Source organism: Rattus norvegicus, chromosome 3 (assembly GCF_021556685.1).
Source record: "Rattus norvegicus strain SHRSP/BbbUtx chromosome 3, alternate assembly SHRSP_T2T, whole genome shotgun sequence".
NCBI classification, from domain to species: domain Eukaryota; kingdom Metazoa; phylum Chordata; class Mammalia; order Rodentia; family Muridae; genus Rattus; species Rattus norvegicus.
The window spans coordinates 139,642,729-139,662,402 of NC_141536.1; the positions used below are offsets into that span (position 1 = coordinate 139,642,729).

General features: G+C 42.9%; 1 protein-coding gene across 3 annotated transcripts in view; it reads right to left on the reverse strand.

Annotated features, from left to right (window-relative positions):
* The window catches only part of Abhd12 (abhydrolase domain containing 12, lysophospholipase), a 60,296-nt gene that overhangs the window by 19,439 nt on the left and 21,183 nt on the right, over nt 1-19,674 (reverse strand). The window contains exons 1-2 of one of the 3 annotated variants that reach the window (XM_087653910.1): nt 3,362-3,509; nt 2,935-3,059 (exon numbers count right to left, since the gene is read on the reverse strand). The exons of 1 other annotated variant lie outside the window; for it this stretch is intronic. In XM_087653910.1, the coding sequence (XP_087510036.1) occupies nt 2,935-3,059; nt 3,362-3,390 (154 nt within the window). In that variant the 5' untranslated portion in view covers nt 3,391-3,509. 3 annotated transcript variants of the gene reach the window in all.

Sequence of the window (19,674 nt, forward strand, 5' to 3'; positions counted from 1 at the left end):
TCTAGGCTTTTTTTTTTTTTTTTTTTTGCTTAATCTTTAAACCTTGTTCTAAGTTACATCCTTCAAAGAATGGAAATTAGAAAGCCACAGGATCACACACAGTCATGGTAAAAACACTTAAGCATCCTTCCTTTTAAAAGCGTGTTATTGCATGCATATGTGTATGAGTACAGGCATTCATGCATGTCCAGTGGCGTGTATATGGAGGTCAGAGGACAACTTTTGAAAGTTAGTTCCCTTATTCTATGGGTCCTGGGAACTTTTACCTGCTGAGCCACCTTACTGACCTGCTGATGTTAGCATCTCGTGTGTGTGTGTGTGTGTGTGTGTGTGTGTGTGTGTGTGTGTGTGTGTGTGTGTTTGTGTGTGTGTGTGTGTGTGTTGTGAGCTACACTGTGGTGATATATGTGAGTGTGTGTATGTGTACTGTGAGTTAAATTGTGGTCACATACATGAGTGAGAGAGAGAGAGAGAGAGAGAGAGAGAGAGAGAGAGAGAGAGAGAAGCTATGCTTGCTCAAGCCTCTCAGAATCTTTCTTAATCACTTTTCTACTTTTGTTAGGGGAGAAAGTCTCACTCTCTCATTGGCCTGGAATTCATTATACAGACCAAATTACTTACAGATCCACCTGCCTCAGCCTTTCATGTGCTAGGGGGTAAAATGACTGTATCCCCATGCTAACACTCCACCTTACAGAATCTCTCACTGAACCTGGAGCGTACTCACTTCAGCTAGGCTGGTTAGTCGGAGAGCCCCAGGTTCAGCCTGTCTCTACTACCTAGCATCAGGGTTACACTGCCACCGCAGTCAGCTTTTTATGTGGATGCTGGGATCCAGATTTAGATCCTTATCCTTGAGCACCAAGCACTTCACCCACTGACCCACCTCCCTAGCTCAAGTAATTTTAAAACCAACCAACCAACCAAACAAACAAACCCAGAAACCCAGAGAGAGATTTTGATCCTATCATCCTCTAGAAATACTGCCCAGGGAAGTAGTTCACTGCTACAGTGCTCACGCAGCATGTGAGGCCCTGGGTTTAAGTCCTACTACTTCAAAATCAAACCAAACCTGAACCAGGGCCCTCTGTAGACTGTAGACTGTGGAAGTTAGAGGGGAGCATAAACCAAAGAGGTAGCCATTTTTTTTAATTTATTTATTTTATGTACATGAGTACATTGTAGCTATCTTCAGACACCAGAAGAGGCCATTGGATCCATTACAGATGGTTGAGCCATCATGTGGTTGCTAGGAATTGAACTCAGGACCTCTGGAAGAGAGGTAGCCATCTTACAACTTCCTCTGTGTAACACAAAGTATTGGAGGTGAGGTGCATAAACCCAGGGAACAGCCCATTACAGAGCCTCCTGTTAGAGATGCGTGACTAGACTACAGAACCCAAAGTTCTGTGCCTGTGGCATAGTTACTATCTCTTCAGAAAACCAGCACTGCAAAACTGTGCAGTGTGTCTAAAGAACCCCCTAGAATCTAGTGGGGAAAAAATCCAACCCAGATCTTTGCTGGCACTTGACTCTGTGCCAAGCAGCAGAGAGCACAGCCCTAGGCTACCTGGGTCAGTTCTAAGGGTTCTACCAATAAATTACAGCCCTTGTGTCTTCATGCTTGCAGGTCCCAGCTTCTTTTCTGTACTTCCTTTAAGGGGACACTAAATCTGAAAAACACTGCCTTGGTTTTTGTACGATTTTGTTTCTTCTTAGGTGTATTCCTTACAAGTCACCAAACTTAGAGATCATAAATTCCTAGAAGTTTGAGAACGTTCCACTAGAAAAACTAAAATACCTCCGAGTTTACAGCACATGTATTCCTGTGTCTCCTACTAGTTTAAAGAACAGAAATTCCTTGTTAGTATCTTCCAACTTTCTATAACGAAGTCTATTACAGACCAAACACCTCAAGTTTGTAAAACCAGACCCTATGGAGCCTTGATCTGAGTTCTGAAGCCTGAGACATGCCTTCCTCCTGCCCTGCATCCTTGGCTCGACTCTCACATGGACTGGGCCCTCACAGTACCTTCTACCCGTCCAAAGCTTGCCTACTGTCCCACAGCATCACAACAGCCTTCTGAGTCTCAGGCTCACAAACACAGACCCACTCTGTCAGTCAGTCTTGCCAAGGATTCAGTGAGGAGTCCACCTCAACCCATCGCACATTGACCATGGCCACTTTCAAGGCCCTCATTCATGCCACCCATCCTCCTTTGCCTCATCTTGAGTATAAAAATGGTATTTCTGAAAAGGCTGTTTTTACTAAACACACCAGGAACCATCTTCTGCCTCCTAACACGGTGCTTCCTCACCTTTTCCTCCTCTTACTCCACAAACAGCTTTGGAACCACACAGGGTCCATCTTATTCAAGGACATAAAACTGTTTGGTAAACAGTACACGATTCCACAAAAATCAAGATGTGTCAATTTTTTTTCTTTTATGAGGAAAAAAAAGCAGGTTAAAAAAAGGAAAGAAACAAAAGGACCAATAATAATTTTTTATAGACCATAAGGCCTCATTATTGATATTATTTTAAAGACAGCGTTCTTTTATGTTCCAATTAACCTGGACTACATACGTGACAACACGTCTCTAATATGGCAGCTTCAGACAAGTGACTGTCGACATTTTTATCTACTTTGCTAGGAGACAAAGTCACTTCCAACACAGTACAGTCACCTAAGGACCCATACGCAACACCGGATGGTAATGCTATCCCTGCCACGTCCCTCCCAGGTCACAGACTCGTTCTATCCCTGAGTCGGGGTGGTGGCTCTATTTCCTTACACACTGTACACTTAAAATCTGGACATTTTATTACATGTAAATTCAATCTCAATTAAAATAAAAGTGCCCTTTAAAATTAGACACCATCAAGAAAATAAACTCTAAGTAAAATTAAGAAAAATTGATACAGAGGACTTACCGAAATTTAAGAATATCAGTTTGGCCTGTATCCCAGGACACAGTTTGACAAGAAATGGAATGGCAATGTAGAACCCCAAAACACAGAGAAGTATCTTCCTTAGTCGGAACCACAGGCTCTTCCGTCTATGAGACAGAAACAGTATGGGTCAAAAGGCAGTACACGCGATTTTGCCAGCTTACTAACAGCACCTGTGCTGTCTAAACAAGTGCCACAGGCCTCTTTCTGTATAGAGGACACTGCCATTGATAAAAGTGCTCTCCCATCCACATTTGTGAAAATAACTGACATAGTCCTTTAGGTTTTCAACTGCACTAGAGGGGAAATGTTAATTCTTAAAAGGCAAAGACGTAGTCCTGTTGATCTGTTATATTGGCCCCTGGGTAAGGCACCAGCAGAGACACAAGACCCTCAGAAAGCATCCCACCTGATATCAGACCCCCGCTTCCACCTCATCCCGGCGCAGTGGCTTCTCTAGGTTTAGAAGCCTCACTGCTGCTGCTAAACTGCTTTGATCCAGCTCAGTGCTAAGTTACGTATTAGCTGTTCGTGGGAAGCAGGAAGTGCTTACGCCCAGAGCATCAGCAGAACCTGCCCAACCAGGTCCCAGAGACTGCAGAGGCTGAAAATGAGACCAACCCTTGGACGCATCCCACGGAATCCCTATCAGGAGGGCTGGCGTCTCAGCTCTCCAGTCTTCTGATTTCTCTTCTTGATGCTCTTTAAAAAGTGTCTCCACCCTTTTCAAACTTGTCGCCTGGTGCTATCATCTACATTAGAGAAAGGGGGAGGAGTCTAAGATGCATCAACTTCTATTTATTAAGAAGTTAAAACTGAGGCATTAAAACAGGGACTATCACTGAGGACTTGAATAGCACCACTCACACCCAGTGCTCTGAATTCAAAGCCAGTCTGTGCCACATTTTTGTTTGTTTTTAGTTTCTCCTTGGTAAGTTCTATTAATGTAATAAAGAGCAGGTGATTTCCATCTTACGTAAACTGTTTCAAAATATAAAGAAAAAAGGCTCAGTAATAGAGCATGAAGTCCTGGTCTGATCCTAATGAAAACCGGGCTATTGGCTTCACTGTGTGGAGGAAGCATCACTCTTAAATACATGGAAATGATGTTTGCATGCAGCCATGGGTTTTCCACGATTTTGCCACATGTTTAGTCTGAGATAGATACCATCAGGTTTGTCTGTTCACTTACTCACTCCCTGATGGACACTGATGGTTTTAGTTTGGGGATCCTATGAATGAAGCTGCCAGGAACACGCGAGTCTTTGTCTGGGTATGCTTTCTCTCTCCTGGGGCTTAAGGCCTCCCACTAAAAGATGAGCGAACAGATTGTGGGAGGGACACTGAGTGAAGATTATTCCCACTGCTCCAAAATTCCCTCATAGCCCTCAGTCAGTCTCCCTCTGACCTCAGCCCAGCACCAGTGTCCTACAGTTTTGCCTTCTCTAGACTTTCAGATAAACAGAGTTTATTTGTGTACCTTACTAACTTGGCATAGTGCTTTTGGGCTCATCCTGCTGTCAGCTGTACATGGCAGCAGTCAACGTCTGGTTTAACGGTTTAAAACTCACCTTACGTGTGATTTAGGAAGTGCCTGGAAATAAAAATTTGGCACAGAAAGACCAGACAGGCATACTGAGTGAGAAACGCTGACTAAGATGCTTAGTGACACAGCAGTTCCCCAGGTGCACCGCAGGCTCATGTGTCCCCGAGATCCTGCAGAGGGCCAGTGAGAGCACTGATTTCCCTAACCGGTGTCCCTTTCTTTCCTCTCTAAGTATAATGGCAGTTTCTAGACGCTGCACCTCTGTAGTATTACTGGTAATCTTGAAAGCGCTGGACAGCAGGCCACCGGGCTTCTGAGCAGTCTGGCTTTCTATAAAGCTGTGAAAGCATGGAGCCAATGATAGGATTCAGTAAATAAAGGTGGTTGCCGCCAGGCCCACAGACCTGAATTTGATCTCTTGAACCATACAGAAAAAGAGAACTACTTCGAGCTGTTCTCTGAGTTCCCACATGTGTTCAAAAAATAAATAAATGTAATTTTCAAAAAGAAATCTGTGAAAATATGAATGTCTTCACTGAAACTGCTTATGTTAGAAAATATTTTTATAACTAACACTACTTAGAGTAACATGCAATGAGCTTATGATTATTAATGTGTAAATTAATGTACTTTCTTCAACCTCCTGGGTGCTAGGATTACATCTGTAAACCAAGAATAATGATCAGAAATTCCTTTAGCTACCATTCTAATCACTGCCGGTGCTGCTGTTTACAGGAGTTCCTGTCTGTAGCAGCTGGGTAGAAATGAAGCCTGCCCGCAAGGCTCAGGACTTCAGCACTAATGATCCATCTCTTCCTTCAAGACCCATTCCTTCATGACCCTGAATGGGACCTGGAGTCCTCTTAGAGGTCCATGTCTTTCCAAACTTCATATACCCAAGTCCAAGGTCACAATTTTTCCCCCATAAACTGTATAATCATTCAATGTGGTTTTGGGTTTTTTTGTTTGTTTTAGATTTTTAAAATTGACTTATTTTATGTCTGTGAGTACACATAGCTGTCTTCAGACACACCAGATGAGGGCATCAGATCTCACTACAGATGGTTGTGAGCCACTGTGTAGTTGCTAGGAATTGAACTTAGGACCTCTGGAAGAACAGTGAGTGCTCTTAACCATGGAGCCACCTCTCCAGCCTCTCATTTTTTTTTTTAAAGTTACTTAGTGCACAGACAAGACTCACTGGCCATGAAACAAAAAAGGGAACTATAAACATAAATGCAATGACTAGATCTTCCATAGGGCTCCAGAACTGAACTCTTAGGTAATTCTACAAGTACAGCAGCGTTTACTGTAATGGTTGATGATGGTACAGTATCTATCTTTACTGAAATGATGATGGGACTTCATAGTATCTGTGTGTCTGGCTGGTTGGCTGACTCTCCGGTACACACTCTCTCCCAATCAGGAATACAAGCAATGCACTTAAAATGGCGTATCTAAAACACTCTAGGGATTGCATTGCTACCCCTGCCCTGGGCTTGATTTTTGTAACACAGTTTTGGAAGATGCTACTTTATAGGGAAGGTGAGAAAAAAGGACACTGGATTGCTTGCATATTGTATCTTAATGCCTGGAGAACTGTTTGGTAACTTTGTAAGATAGTGGTTGAAGGAGTAGCAGAGATGAAATACAGATTTTAAGGATGTTAACTTCAGGATATAAGAGGGGAGTGTTTGCTTTCGTAGAAAGCACAGAGCAGGTTAACTACTGCTATAGCTTATTTTTGTAAATTTATCAGGAATTTCAGTATATAAAATTATCTTGTCTGGGTATGGTGGCTCACAACTCAACACTAGGGAGGTTGAAACAGAGGATCCCCAAAGGTTTGGGAAACTTATGTGCTGACCTCTAGAAGCTGATCAGACAATGACCACTCCAATCAGCTGGTCTGGTTGATGGATGGTTTGAAAGGACTGATATTTATTGATATCTAGCTACTTAAAGGGAATTCGAGGGCCCCAAGGGAAGTGAAATCTGAAGCCTCAGGTGCAGGGGCAGAGATCAATAGGAGTAACCAGGGAAGCCTGACCCTGGGGTATTCACTGATGACTATTTCTAAAGGTGTGTGTGTGTGTGTGTGTGTGTGTGTGTGTGTGTGTGTGTGTGTGTGTGTGTTACTGAGGCTGGACTGAGGTTCACACTCCACTACTGAGCTATACCTCAGCCACATGAGAAAGTGTGTTATGGATACAAATGATGAACAAAGTAAAGAAATGCATGGGACAAGGTCTGAAAGGATTCCAAGTGCAGGACCTTCCATCTCCACGGAATTTGGCTTCTCTGATCAGCTTCTAGAGGACAGTACATATGTTTCCCAGGCCCTCTTTCCTAGATGTATTATCTCAGTTACTGCAAGTCCACTGACTCTGCCTGTCAGCTGCCTGACCTCAGAGAGACTGCAATGCCATAGACCCCAAGAAACCAAGACCATTAGAGTATGTTCCCTGAAAAAGGCAGAGAATGAAAAGTTTCAGAGCCTACCCAGAGGCTACAGAGAAGCAGATACAATTTGATTTTCCCTAAGCCTCACTGCCAATGCCCCTTTAGACAAACCCATCATGCTGCATTTACATTTCCTGCTCTGGTACTATCTACACCGACCGCTCTTCAGAGGCACTAGTAGCTAGAGAGTGCAGAGATCACCAAATAGGACACCTGTACCTGCCTATCCATCAAGAATTCTGCCTCAGTGCTTTCTATCTAACATTTCCCCAGGGCATGCTTTGAGCCAAGTGGTTTTGGATAAATTCAAGACTACTTCTGATATACCTAATAGCCTGTGCATCAGTGGGTCTCCTGGAGACTTGCTAGGCAATGGCCAGAGCTGTGCCTGTTTGAGGTCATGGAAGGGTGATCTTGGAAGGAGAGTATACTCTACTCCTTTACTTTTTTTTTTTTAAAGATTTATTCATTTATTATATATAAGTACACTGTAGTTGTCTTCAGATATACCAGAAGAGGGCACCGGATCTCTTTACAGATGGTTGTGAGCCACCATGTGGTTGCTGGGAATTGAACTCATGACCTCTGGAAGAGCAGTCGGGCGCTCTTAACCGCTGAGCCATCTCTCCAGCCCTACTCCTTTACTTTTAAGGTCAGAGGCGGCAAGTGAGTTGCTTTAACTAAGGAGACATGAGCAGAAGGGTCCATCTGGGAGATGAAGAATGTGTAGAACTGTGAGGGGTCAATGGCCTGGATCCTCAGTGATCACAACAAAAATAGCTGGAGCACAGCAGGACTAAGTGACATGCTTCAGGGGACTTGACTCTTGGCAAAACCTATGTCTGCACTGTGTTTCTTTAACCTGTCTTCTCCTTGGGTCTCCACCCGGTCTTACAGGCTCCTCTCTTCTTCCACCACCTGCTCTGCCCCACAGTTTCCATCTTGTGAACACTGTTTGCCAAGTGCCTCACAGTACTTCGGTACTTCCCTCCCTGCACATTTGCATTCTGCACCCAAGTCTTCTGGCACCTGCTTCAATGCTTTTGCTTTTAGTCACCTCAATTACTGCCTCTCAATTCAGACCAGCACTTCTTGCTCAGAGTAGTCATCCCTCGGCGCCACACAAAATTTGTCAGCTAACTACATTGCTAGGGATAGAATCTAAGGTCTCACACATGCTAAGCAAGTATCTTGCCATGAGCAACACTCCTAGTCCTAAAACCTTTTCTCCTTTTTGTTGTGCTGTGGACCCCAGACTAGCTTTGAGTCTGTGATCCCCCTACTTCCATCTCCAAAGTGTGGGACCAACGGCTTGTGCTATTCTGCTAGTGTCAACTGTCAACTTGATACAATGTAGAACCATGCCTCTAGCATGCCTGTGGGGATTACTTTGATTGAGGTGGGAAGATCAACTGTGCTAGTTAGTTTTTGTCACAAACTCGAGTCATTTGGGGAGAGTGAACCTTACTTGAGGAGAGGCCTTTATCAGATAGGGGTATTTTCTTAATTAGAGATTGACGTGAGAGGGTCCAGCACACTGTGGGTGGTACCAGCCCAGAGCAGGTAGTCCTGGGTTATATAAGAAAGCAAGTAAAGCAAGCCATAAGGAGCCAGCCAGTAAGGAACATCCCTTCACGGTCCCTGCTTTAGTTCTTGCCTCCAGGCTCCTTCCCTGACTTCCCTCAATGATGGATTGTGATGGGGAAATGTAAGCAGAGTAAAACAAACCTTCTGCTTTAGCTTACGGTGTTCAGCAGAGCAATAAAAGCAAACTAGTACACCAACTCGGTGCAGATGGCAGCAGTCCCTGTGTGGGACCCTGGACCATATGAGTGGAGCAGGGAAACGGAGCAGCAACATGCATTACCCACTCTCTGTTTCCTGACTGTGGATGCAATGTAACCAGCTATTAACTGTCTGCTGCCTTGCACTCCCCACCGTGATGGAGTGTACCTTGAGCTGTGAGCCAGAACAGACCCTCTGTCACCTAGGCTGCTTTTTTCAGAGTACTTCATTGCAGCGATCAGGGAAAGTATTAGAGTAGTTAAGAAAGTAACTACCAGCCCTGGTAATCACTTTTCATTATTCACATGTATTAATTAGTAACTTTTTAAAAAGCATATAATTTCATTACATACATGCTTCCTAGATTACACACAAGTATGACCTGCATGTTTAGGTGGATTAATTTCTAAATATGAATGTAATTAGGTCTCACAGTTCCTTCCCAGACACAATGACTATGTTTGGATGGTCCACTTTGGAGATCGATGTTCTAGTCTCCTGGAGAGAACTCCAGCTACAAGCCTCCGCCTCACACCTGGTTTACTCTAGTGCCATTCTCCACTGTGCAGTCAGAGAAAGCTTCTTCATGTGCCTGGCCATGTAGGTGTCCTGCCGATGTTCCACTCAGCACAACTCACTGGTCCAACCCTCCAGATCCTTCAGTTCCTCACACACTCTGTTTCCACACCTGGAGCTTCCAGTCCTAACGTCAGCCAGGTCTGCCTCACTGACACTTCTGCGGTCTTCCTGGGACTCCGGTCTAATCTGATCTTTCCTTCCCCTCTACAGTCTGTAAGGGAATAGCTAAATACATAATTTCTATGTGTCTTTTCCATGATATATATAATATTGTTGACACTGTCACTAGCACTTGGGTGCTCAAGAAATACTGCTTGTGAAATTAATAACTCAACAAAGGCAGAAGTTTACAGTTTCTATCAAGAATCTTCTGATTAGGGGGCTGGAGAGATGGCTCAGTGGTTAAGAGCACCCGACTGCTCTTCCAGAGGTCATGAGTTCAATTCCCAGCAACTACATGGTGGCTCACAACCATCTGTAAAGAGATCCGATGCCCTCTTCTGGTGTGTCTGAAGACAGCTACAGTGTACTTATATATAATAAATAAATAAATCTTAAAAAAAAAAAAGAATCTTCTGATTAGGTAAGAAAACGAATCCAGCAAGACAATATTTTTGGGGGGTGGTGCTGAGCACCAAACCCAGGAGCTATAGGTTGCTAGGTTAGCCCTCAACCACCAAACTACATATACCTCCAGCCTACCAGCTCTTATAACAGCCTGGACCAACAATATCTTCTCAAGGAAAGTAATAATCTACAAGAGTTTGCAAGATTCAAGTGAAATAAATATTATGTAGCATATATATCTAAGGAAAGTGTCACATAAAAAATTTTCAATTTCATCCATAAACGGTCATTTAGTGTTAACAGCTAATGAAGGTGAAAGGGAAGTAGTGCATTTAAAGATTCCAGGCAAACAGAAAAACTTTATAACCTTGTCACTATCACCTTCACAACAGTATTAAAATTGTAAATATTCATACTCTGACTCACCAAATCTCAAATTACTCAAAGTAACAAGACACTTTCTGAAAAAGGAACAGAGTGAACACTAGAAAATTGCTAATAATAGCAAAAAGTACCAGAAAAGCCAGATCCGTAGGAAGTTGATTAAATAAATGATGAACTCATGTATTATGAACATGCTGGGTACATAACATGCAGGCTCTCCACAGAGAGAAGTATAATTATCCTTTTAAAACTTCCCTGATGTCACGATGGGCAGCCACATGTTCCTCTTGTCCAGTGGATGGCCACTTCACAGGTGTGCTGTGCAATGGTGCTGTGAGGCTCGCTCACTATCCTGTGTCATCTCCAGTCTATGTTTAATTCCCTCCTTCTGCTTCTGCATATGCATCTGGACCAGGACCCGTACAACCTTCCTCATGTGGGTCAAAACACAGTAAGGGCAGGACAAGGTCACACAGGAGAAAATCCCAGACAGAGCAAGCATTATCAGGAGTAGGCAAGACTCTTGGCAAAGCACAAAGGGTGCCACTCAGGCCACATGTGGTCTCCTTGTCCACATCAGGTCACTCTTACTCCTTTGTATCTTTCAGTTAGGCAGCATTATGGCAACCCAGTAGTACAGAGGGAGGCCAGGGTCAAACAAGGAAGACATGAGCTATGTAAATGTTAAAAACAATGTCATCTCTATGTGAGGACTTGGACCCAAATACAGCATACAGAGTGATTAAGTTACAATTCATAAAATCACGTGCAGAGCTGGGCACAGTGGTACATGTCTGTAACCCCAGCACTAGGGGAAACTAGGGCAAGAACAACTTGAATTCAAGGCCACCCCGGGCTACACTGTGAGACCCTTATCAAAAACAAACAAACAAACGCCAAAATCTTAGCTAGAAATGCAAACTGTGCTTGTGTGTACAGAGATTACAGCATCCAAATGCAACTAGAAGGGTAAGTGCTGCCCAGGGAGAGAGAACTTGTAGCCATTGTTTTCTCCTTTATACCTATTTTTAACAATGAACATAGTCACTTTCATAATCAGAAAACCTGACAAGCTTTGGAAGTACACTGATTTCCATATGCTATTTATTTTAAAGAAAATTATTTTTACACAAGTAATTTCTTCTTTTCTTTTTAGTTTTTCCGAGACAGGGTTTCACTGTGTAGTCTTGGTTGTCCTGAAACTTGTAATGTAGACCAGGCTGGTCTCAAACTCACAGTTAACATTCTCCCACCAGCAGTGGAGAGCTATCCTTGGACCCAGCATTCTACAATGAAGAAGTGACCGAGGGGCTGAAAAGATGGGTCAGTTAAGGAGCACTCACTAGCTTCTTTCCCAGGTCCTAGGTTCAATTCTCAACATCCACATGGCAGCTCCCAAACACCCACGAATTGAGTTAAATGGGCTCAAACACTTTCTGGCCTCTAAGTGCAGCAGATATGCATTGGTGCATATACAGACACACAGGCAAAACACTCATTACATATATAATGAAAACAATAATAAAAGAACTGATCAAACAAAAAAATCAGGGATTGAATACTTGTCTCAAATATGCACAACCCTGAGTACGAATCCTCAGCAATGTATAGACTGGTACAGTAGGTAGCACACATCTACAATTGCAGCACTGGAAATGGAGAGACAGGACGATCCCTAGATCACTGCCTGGCCAGTCTACCACAATCCATGAGCTCCATATGCACTGAGACTATACAATGCCCCAGACTGACCTGTAAGCCCCACCTGCCCAGGAATCATGTACCTTCCTAGAATGCTAGGAAATTGTAGTTCTTGGGAACGACAAAACCTCGTGGGAAAGTACAGTGGCCTATAGGTTTGTCCTTTTAAGTCCCTGCAACACTTGGCTCTAAGGCCACTCTCAGCTGGGAAATTCTGGGAATTCTTAGCTGGGGAATGGTCCTGACCAAAGTCCACCTCTTGGTCAGTATTTAATATTTAGTAAAACTTGCTTTAAATTTGTTCCAAAATGATGGAGTTAGGTTTTTTGGGCGAATCACAGGATTAACAACTTCCTCAAGAAAATATAGTGTGGGACTGTGCAAAATAGTGAGCAAAGGCTTATGCCTTTAAGTTAAGTTCAATCCCAGGAAAACCATGGTGGAAGGAGAGAACTGACTCCCACGGATTGTTTCTGAAGGCTGTGGCACAGACCCCCGCCCACCCATAAAATAAATATAAAAAAGGAGGATGGAAAGCAACTGAGGGAGACACCTGACATTGGTCTTTGGCCTCCACATGCAAGTAAGTAAATGTGCACGTGCCCGGCACGCACTCACTCACATAAATGCACCGATGTCCCCGGCTGCCCAGAGGGTTCAAGGCCAGCATAAATACGTGAGCCCATGCCATGAAACAAAACAGAAAAAACCTCACTAAACACAGTCATCCCTGCCTGACAGGAGGCTGTAATTTTGTACAGGAATCTTCCAAGGAAAACAGTATATATAAATACAGGAAAAATGGGGAGTTGTAAAAAACATGAGATGAAAACTACAAATCACCTCCCATCACATGATGCTAAACCAGCCGACACTAACATCCTGGTATAGCAGTGCTACGCTCAACCCCTACTACTTCTTATAAAGTTGGGCTCTACAGTGAAAAAGGGATAGCAGGGCATAACAAATTAGCCCACTGTCTCTCTAGCGTGTACAACTGGTGATATGGACAGGCTGCCTGGTGGAGAATTCCGAGGCCATCTGGAAGCACACAGGACCATGTTAGTGGTTCTTGACAGTGTCATCTAAGGCAACATGCAGCTGGTATCTTATACTGACTGGGTACAACAGCAAGTGTTTCCTAATTTATACGAAACTAGACTCTAGCCATGCCTGTAAACTCTGCACTCAGGAGGTGGAAGCAAGAGAAAGGGTCAAAAGTTTTAAGTCATTCTGGGCACTATACAGCAAGCACAGACACAAACACACAAACGGGCACCTTCTCTCTCTCTCTCCCTCCCGCTCCCCACCCTGCATATATATGTGTATGTATAGTCATATACATGCTCATTTTTTGTTTTTAAGTAATATATAAATTTTAAAGATTGTGTACATCGCCTTACAAAGAAATCCTAACTGTAGCAGAATTTCAGCAGACCCATTTTATCTGGCATGAATTCCGGATGATGGCATCTAAGCACTGAAGTAGCCTTTTGATAGCGATTGTTATCTAAGGCATTATGGGGTTGCTCCTTTGAAGGATTCTCAAAGCCTTCACTGAAGTGATGGTTCCTTCAAGAAGACCCCTAGATAAGAAAAGAGGTTTTGGTATGCAGAAACTGATTTGCTAAAGGTGCCCTTTGTGTAACAGTAAAAAGCAAGTGCCTTCTAGTTAGAAGTTGCCAGCATTCAATCCTTGAGAGGCTGATCCCCCTGCTGTCAGCAAGGCCTAAACACATCCTGCAGTGTGTGTCAGCGATCCATAGCCCCGAATAACCTAGAAAATCAACAAAAAACAGATCTGACTGCTAACTTGTCACTATAAATACTGTCGCCCCTGGGCCCAGAAATAACTGTTTTTATTAAGTTGATTCCAGAGTTCCCCTACATAAGCAAACATGCTCTAAATAAATCCCCCTCTTAAACATAAGGGGTATGCTACACAGTATGTTTTCTTCCTTGGTTTTTCTTTCATTCTACAACATTATCCAGGAATTTTTCTATATCAATTCATATGGTTTTCTTGCTCCTCCTACCTCAATAGACCAAGCAAGACAAACACTGAAAAAGCATTCTCCTACTCTGAGCAATCAGGTTGTTTCGAGCAAACACCACAATGAATCACTCTATATATACACAGTTTTGTGCACGCAGGTATAGGCAGGTCTAGAAAGGTCCTAAATGCAAACTCTTAGATCAAAATCTTCATCTGTGGGGCTGGGGATTTAGCTCAGTGGTAGAGCGCTTACCTAGGAAGCACAAGGCCCTGGGTTCGGTCCCCAGCTCCGAAAAAAAGAACCAAAAAAAAAAAAAAATCTTCATCTGTAATTACAAAGTGAGGGAAATCCTTGCTTCCCTCAAAAGCAAAGCAATTGCCAAAGATGAAATGCTGTCAGTCTGATGGGTGAAAATGGCCATCTTGGTGTACTTTGGGCGTACTGTAATTAAGGATCAAAAGTAGACCTGGGCTGTAGCTCATTGGTAGAGCAATTGCTCATCCACTTTTGAGACCCTGGGTTGTATCCCTAGTATTGGTGGTAGAGGAGGTGGCACAGAGAAGAGGCAGAATGCACTTGAGTGTCCTTTCATACGCTGAGGTGATTTGTTTTTTAATTACGTCCTTCGCACAATATAATATTCACTGCAATTTGATATTCCTCCTCCTCCTCCTCCTCCTCCTCCTCCTCTTCCTCTTCCTCCTCCTCCTCCTCCTCCTCCTCCTCCTTCTTCTTTTTTCTTTTTCTCGGAGCTGGGGACCGAACCCAGGGCCTTGCGTTTGCTAGGCAAGCGCTCTACCACTGAGCTAAATCCCCAACCCTGATATTCCTTCTTCTTAGTTACTAGAAGCTTTAAGAAATTAAGAGATTTATTTATTTTACTTTGAGAGTTTTGTCAGCATGTATCATATGCATGCCTTACGCCCTGGAAGGTCAGAAGTGGGGATCAGATCCCCCTGGAACTGCTCTTAACTGCCAAACCATCTAGCCCAATTCTTGGAAGCTCTTTTTAGAGCAGTTAGCTCCTTGTAAGTATTCGCTTTTTATGGTTCCGTGCGTGATGTAAGCGTTCTTAGGTTTAAAGCCCAGTTTAAGTAGAGCATGGTGACACACACTTACAATCCCAGCACTTGGGAAGCTGAAGCAGAAGAATCCCAAGTTCACAAGCTTACATCCCCCTGAGAAGTGAAAAGTAAAGACCAGGTAAACATGAATACTTGGAGACAGATTGGCTTAATGTAGCCACAAAAGAGAAAAGCTGAGGCGAGTTCCCACCTTTCCTCACTAAGGTGATGTGGGCTCTGGTTTTAGTTAGGGGATTTCCTCCTCCCCACTCTGTGAACATGTTTTATGGTGCGATTCCTGAAACTGCTTTAGCTTCTGAAACAGCTTGGACAGGATCCACGGGAGGGGAGGGGGGAACAGGTCAAACAGGTCAGTGTTCTCATTTGGAATATATTAATTAGTGTATATATTACAACATCATAATGAAGACTGCTCTGCTGCTTAATGAACATATATTAATAACATTTTCATAATTAAAAAGGCCTCCTTTTCATATCAAGATTATAAACATTTTCATTCATCCTTTCTTTCAGTATTTTTAACTTAACTATGATCCATTTGTACATCAAAAAAACAACAAACAAACCAGGGTGGCTCTGTGTAGCCCAGGCTGTCCTGGAAATCACTGAGATCAGCCTGATTTGTTGAGTGTTGAGATTAAGGGCATGGGTCACCAAACCCAGCACATTATTTCTGATGCTTGGTACAGAGAATGAGATGTAGATTCAAATATTTTATTTCAAATGGCCGTATGTCTGCCTCTCAAAAGATTTGGTAAAAAGCAAGGAATCAAATCCAAAGCAAGCAAACAAACAAATAAACCAACAACAAAAACCAAAAAGAAACAAAACAAAAAACAAACCCAAACAAAACAAACCACCAAGTGAATGAATCCAAGGCTGAAGGTGCAACTACACGGAAGACTGCATGGCTAGCACTCAGCTCAAGGACCTGCGCCTGATCTCTAGAACCAGGAAAAACACTTCACCTCCTGGATTACTCACTCGACCTTTATCCCACACTAATTTACAGAAGGGATTTTTCTGATCTCCTGTCCTGGCTCACTTCCTGTTACTCATCTGAGGAGCGCTGCAGCATGGACCAGACCTGCCTGCCACCTTCCTCTGCAGAGGTTCCTGCCACTCTGGAAGCCTTAGCCTCAGAGAATCTACTTGGAACTACGCTGGAGTCATCCAGTAGGACTGGGCAGTTGTGATCTCAACTACTCAAGAACAGTGTGCCTTAACATCTATCGAGTCTTTCCTTTCCTTCTCAAATGTTTTTCTTGATTTTGCATTTTTCCCTATGTGTCCCTTTAGGTATTTTTTTTTTGGTTCTTTTTTTTTTTTTTTTTCCGGAGCTGGGGACCGAACCCAGGGCCTTGCGCTTCCTAGGTAAGCGCTCTACCACTGAGCTAAATCCCCAGTCCTAGGTATTTTTTAAAACTGATTTCAAAAATCATTTGTTTACCCCAATGAACTAGATTGTTGGGGGGAGGGCAACAAGGGGGGGAGGATGGGGAGGGGAACACCCATAAAAAAGGGGAGGGAGGAGGGGGATGATTGCCCGGAAACTGGGAAAGGGAATAACACTCGAAATGTATATAAGAAATACTCAAGTTAATTTAAAAAAAAATCATTTGTTTAACAATCACTTGCCCATGTATATAAACTCACAGATTACTATACACTAGGTTTTCCTAGTTTAGGTTTGTTTTTGAGGCGGGGTCTCACTCTACTGTCCAGGCTGGCTTAGAACTCATTATAAAGCTCAGGCTTGAACCCATGCCAGTTCTCCTGCCTTAGCCTGACTGCTGGGATTACAGGCATGCTGAGTGATAATTTTATCTTAATACAGGATGTCATACCCACACAAAGATGCTTGCCATTGTCATCTACATGATGAAACCACAGGGAACACAAAGGACATATTGGGGGGAGGGTAGTTTTTCATATTACAGATGGCAAAGTGAGAGGAAATGTTAGAACCCATCCTTTAGTATTAAGAAAAGTTTATTCTTAGTTTTCATAGTTGTGATTAGAACCCAAGGCCTTGCACATGGTAGGTAATAGTTCTTTTACATACTTGGCTTTCAGTTTTCTTACTATAAAAGCATGTAACAAAATGCATCCTCTTGGGGGTCAGAGAGATGGCTCAGCAGGTAGAAGTGCTTTCTCCAAGCCTGAAGACCTGAGCTCAGCCTCTGGAACTGAAGGAGAGAACTGGAGAGAACTGACTCCCCATAAATTTCTGATCTCTACTTATGTACAAAATAATAATTGTCTTAAAAGTTTCACCTTAGGTGTACAGTTAAATTATTAAATGCATTCATTGTTGACCAACCATCACCACTATTCATCTCTAATTCTTTCATCTTGTAAAATGAAACTCTACACCCACTAAAACAACGGCTCCCATTTTCTAGTCTCCAGGTGTTCGTAGTCTCCATTTGTCACTCCCCATAACATGAATAATCTGCAAACAAGTGAAATCAGAAGTTATGTCTTTTTGTGACTGACTTTTCACTCAATGTCTCCAATAATCAGGTTATAATATTCATTTCTATTTATTTATTCACATATGTGTGTTTGTGTGGGTATCTTTATGTGGGTACAATTATTCGTGAAGGTTAGAATGTGATGTCAGATCTCTTGGACTTGAAGTTACAGGCAGTTGTGAGCTGCCTGCCCTGGATGCTGTATCTATACTCAGGTCCTTTGTAAGAGCAGTGCAGGCTCTTAACTGCTGAGCCATCATTCCAATCCCTCTATTCCTTTTTAAGGCTAATTAATATTCCATTTCCCACCTTTTGCTGATCCTTTCAACCTTAAATGCATCCCTGGGCCACTTGCATGCTTCGTAAATACACTGGCAAGATCAAGAATGTGATTTTTAGACCCTATTTTCTTTTTTTTAAAAAAATTGTTTAATGTTTAAGATAATTACTTCCCCTTTCCCTTCCCCAGACACACACACACACACACACACACACACACACACACACACACACACACACACACAGAGTCCTAAATAGTTAAGTATAACCTGCTTGATCTGCATATTACTTGTATGCATGTTTTCAGGGCTGACAGTTGGTACTGGATAACTGGTGTGCTCTTCTCTGGAAAAACCATCTCTTCAGCTCTTAACATTCCTTCGTTTCCTCTAGTTCTTTGCTTAGGTTTGAGGTCTACTGGGCTTATGTCTATCAATGCTGTTCTTGTTCAGCTCATGTAGGCAGTCATGGTATAGACTTTACATTCAATTCTTTTGAGTATAATACCCAGAAGACTTGTGTTAAATGGTGATTCAATGCTTATTTTCCATATGGCTATGCTGTTTCACATTTCCATTCACAGTGTGCCACTCCTCCTCCGCATCCTCTTCTGTTTTTGTTTGTTGTTTATCTTTTGGTAGGTTTGTTTTATGTCATGTGTATGAGTGTTTTGTTCACTTGTAGGACTGTGCACCCTATGCATGCCTGGTAACAGCAGAGCTCAGAAGAGGGCATCCCAAGGGCTCTTAACCACTGAGCGACTCTCCAGTATTTCTGTTATTATTATTTTAATGTGAGCCATCCCGATGGATTTAAAGTGGCATTTCAGTGGTGTTTTGATTTGCATTTCTGTACTGATTTGTTGGAGTGATGTTTTTGTGCACTGTGTAAAGATTATCCTTGTAGTTTTCAAATGCTGATCTATACTGGCAGAATTGAGTAGACTTATTGTCTCAACATTTTGTAAACATTCTTCTCCATCACCTAATTGTCCCTGGATTTTTTTAAAATGTGGGTTCTGGGGATTGAACTCAGGTTGCTAGCCTGCCTTTAACCACTAAACCATCTAGCCAGCCTCAATCTTTTTCTTAGTCACCTTCTAGATAATAGAAATGTAGCTCAAACACTTTAGATTATTTGAGACCACATCCCTCAAGATTAGTACCAGGAGGCCTACCTTCTGAACAAAATCTATTCTGGAGCCTACATCTTACATCACATGGCAAGCTAATAATTGGGGCTCCTAAGGTCGGCATGGTGGCACATGCCTTAAATCCTTGCCCCTGGGAGGCATCCTTCCTTTTGTTTATGGAAGAAGTCTCATTACTGGCAAGATGGTAACCTTAGCCTCAAACAAAAGGGATTGTTTTAACAACAAGATCATTAATGTCTAGCGCTTGTTCTACTTGGCTAGACGGGACCATGCAGATCCTCAAGTTTGGGGATGTGAGTTGCTACTCTCATCTTACTTACTCCTTTTTCTATGGACCCCCCACTGCTTTCCCATATGCCCTAGCTAGAAGGCCTCCTTTTTCTGTATAGCAAATTCTAAGAAACTGTTCAATATGTAAACCTGGCTCCACTGTAAGCCTAGAAAGTAGTAACATGTGTCAGTTGTCACACGTTTGAATGTGCTCCCCCTAAACTTCAGGTGCTGTCTGTGTAAAAACATGGCCTTTCTGAGATTCTACCATGAGGGCTCCTCCTTCATGGACCCAACTAAAGCCCTTACACAGGAGACTTCAGACAGCATTCACCATCTTGCCTTTCTGTCTCTACCATTTGAGTACACAACACCAAGGTGTGCGAAATCTTAAAAGTGGTGAATTGTCAGACATGCTGGAATTTCATCTTGGACT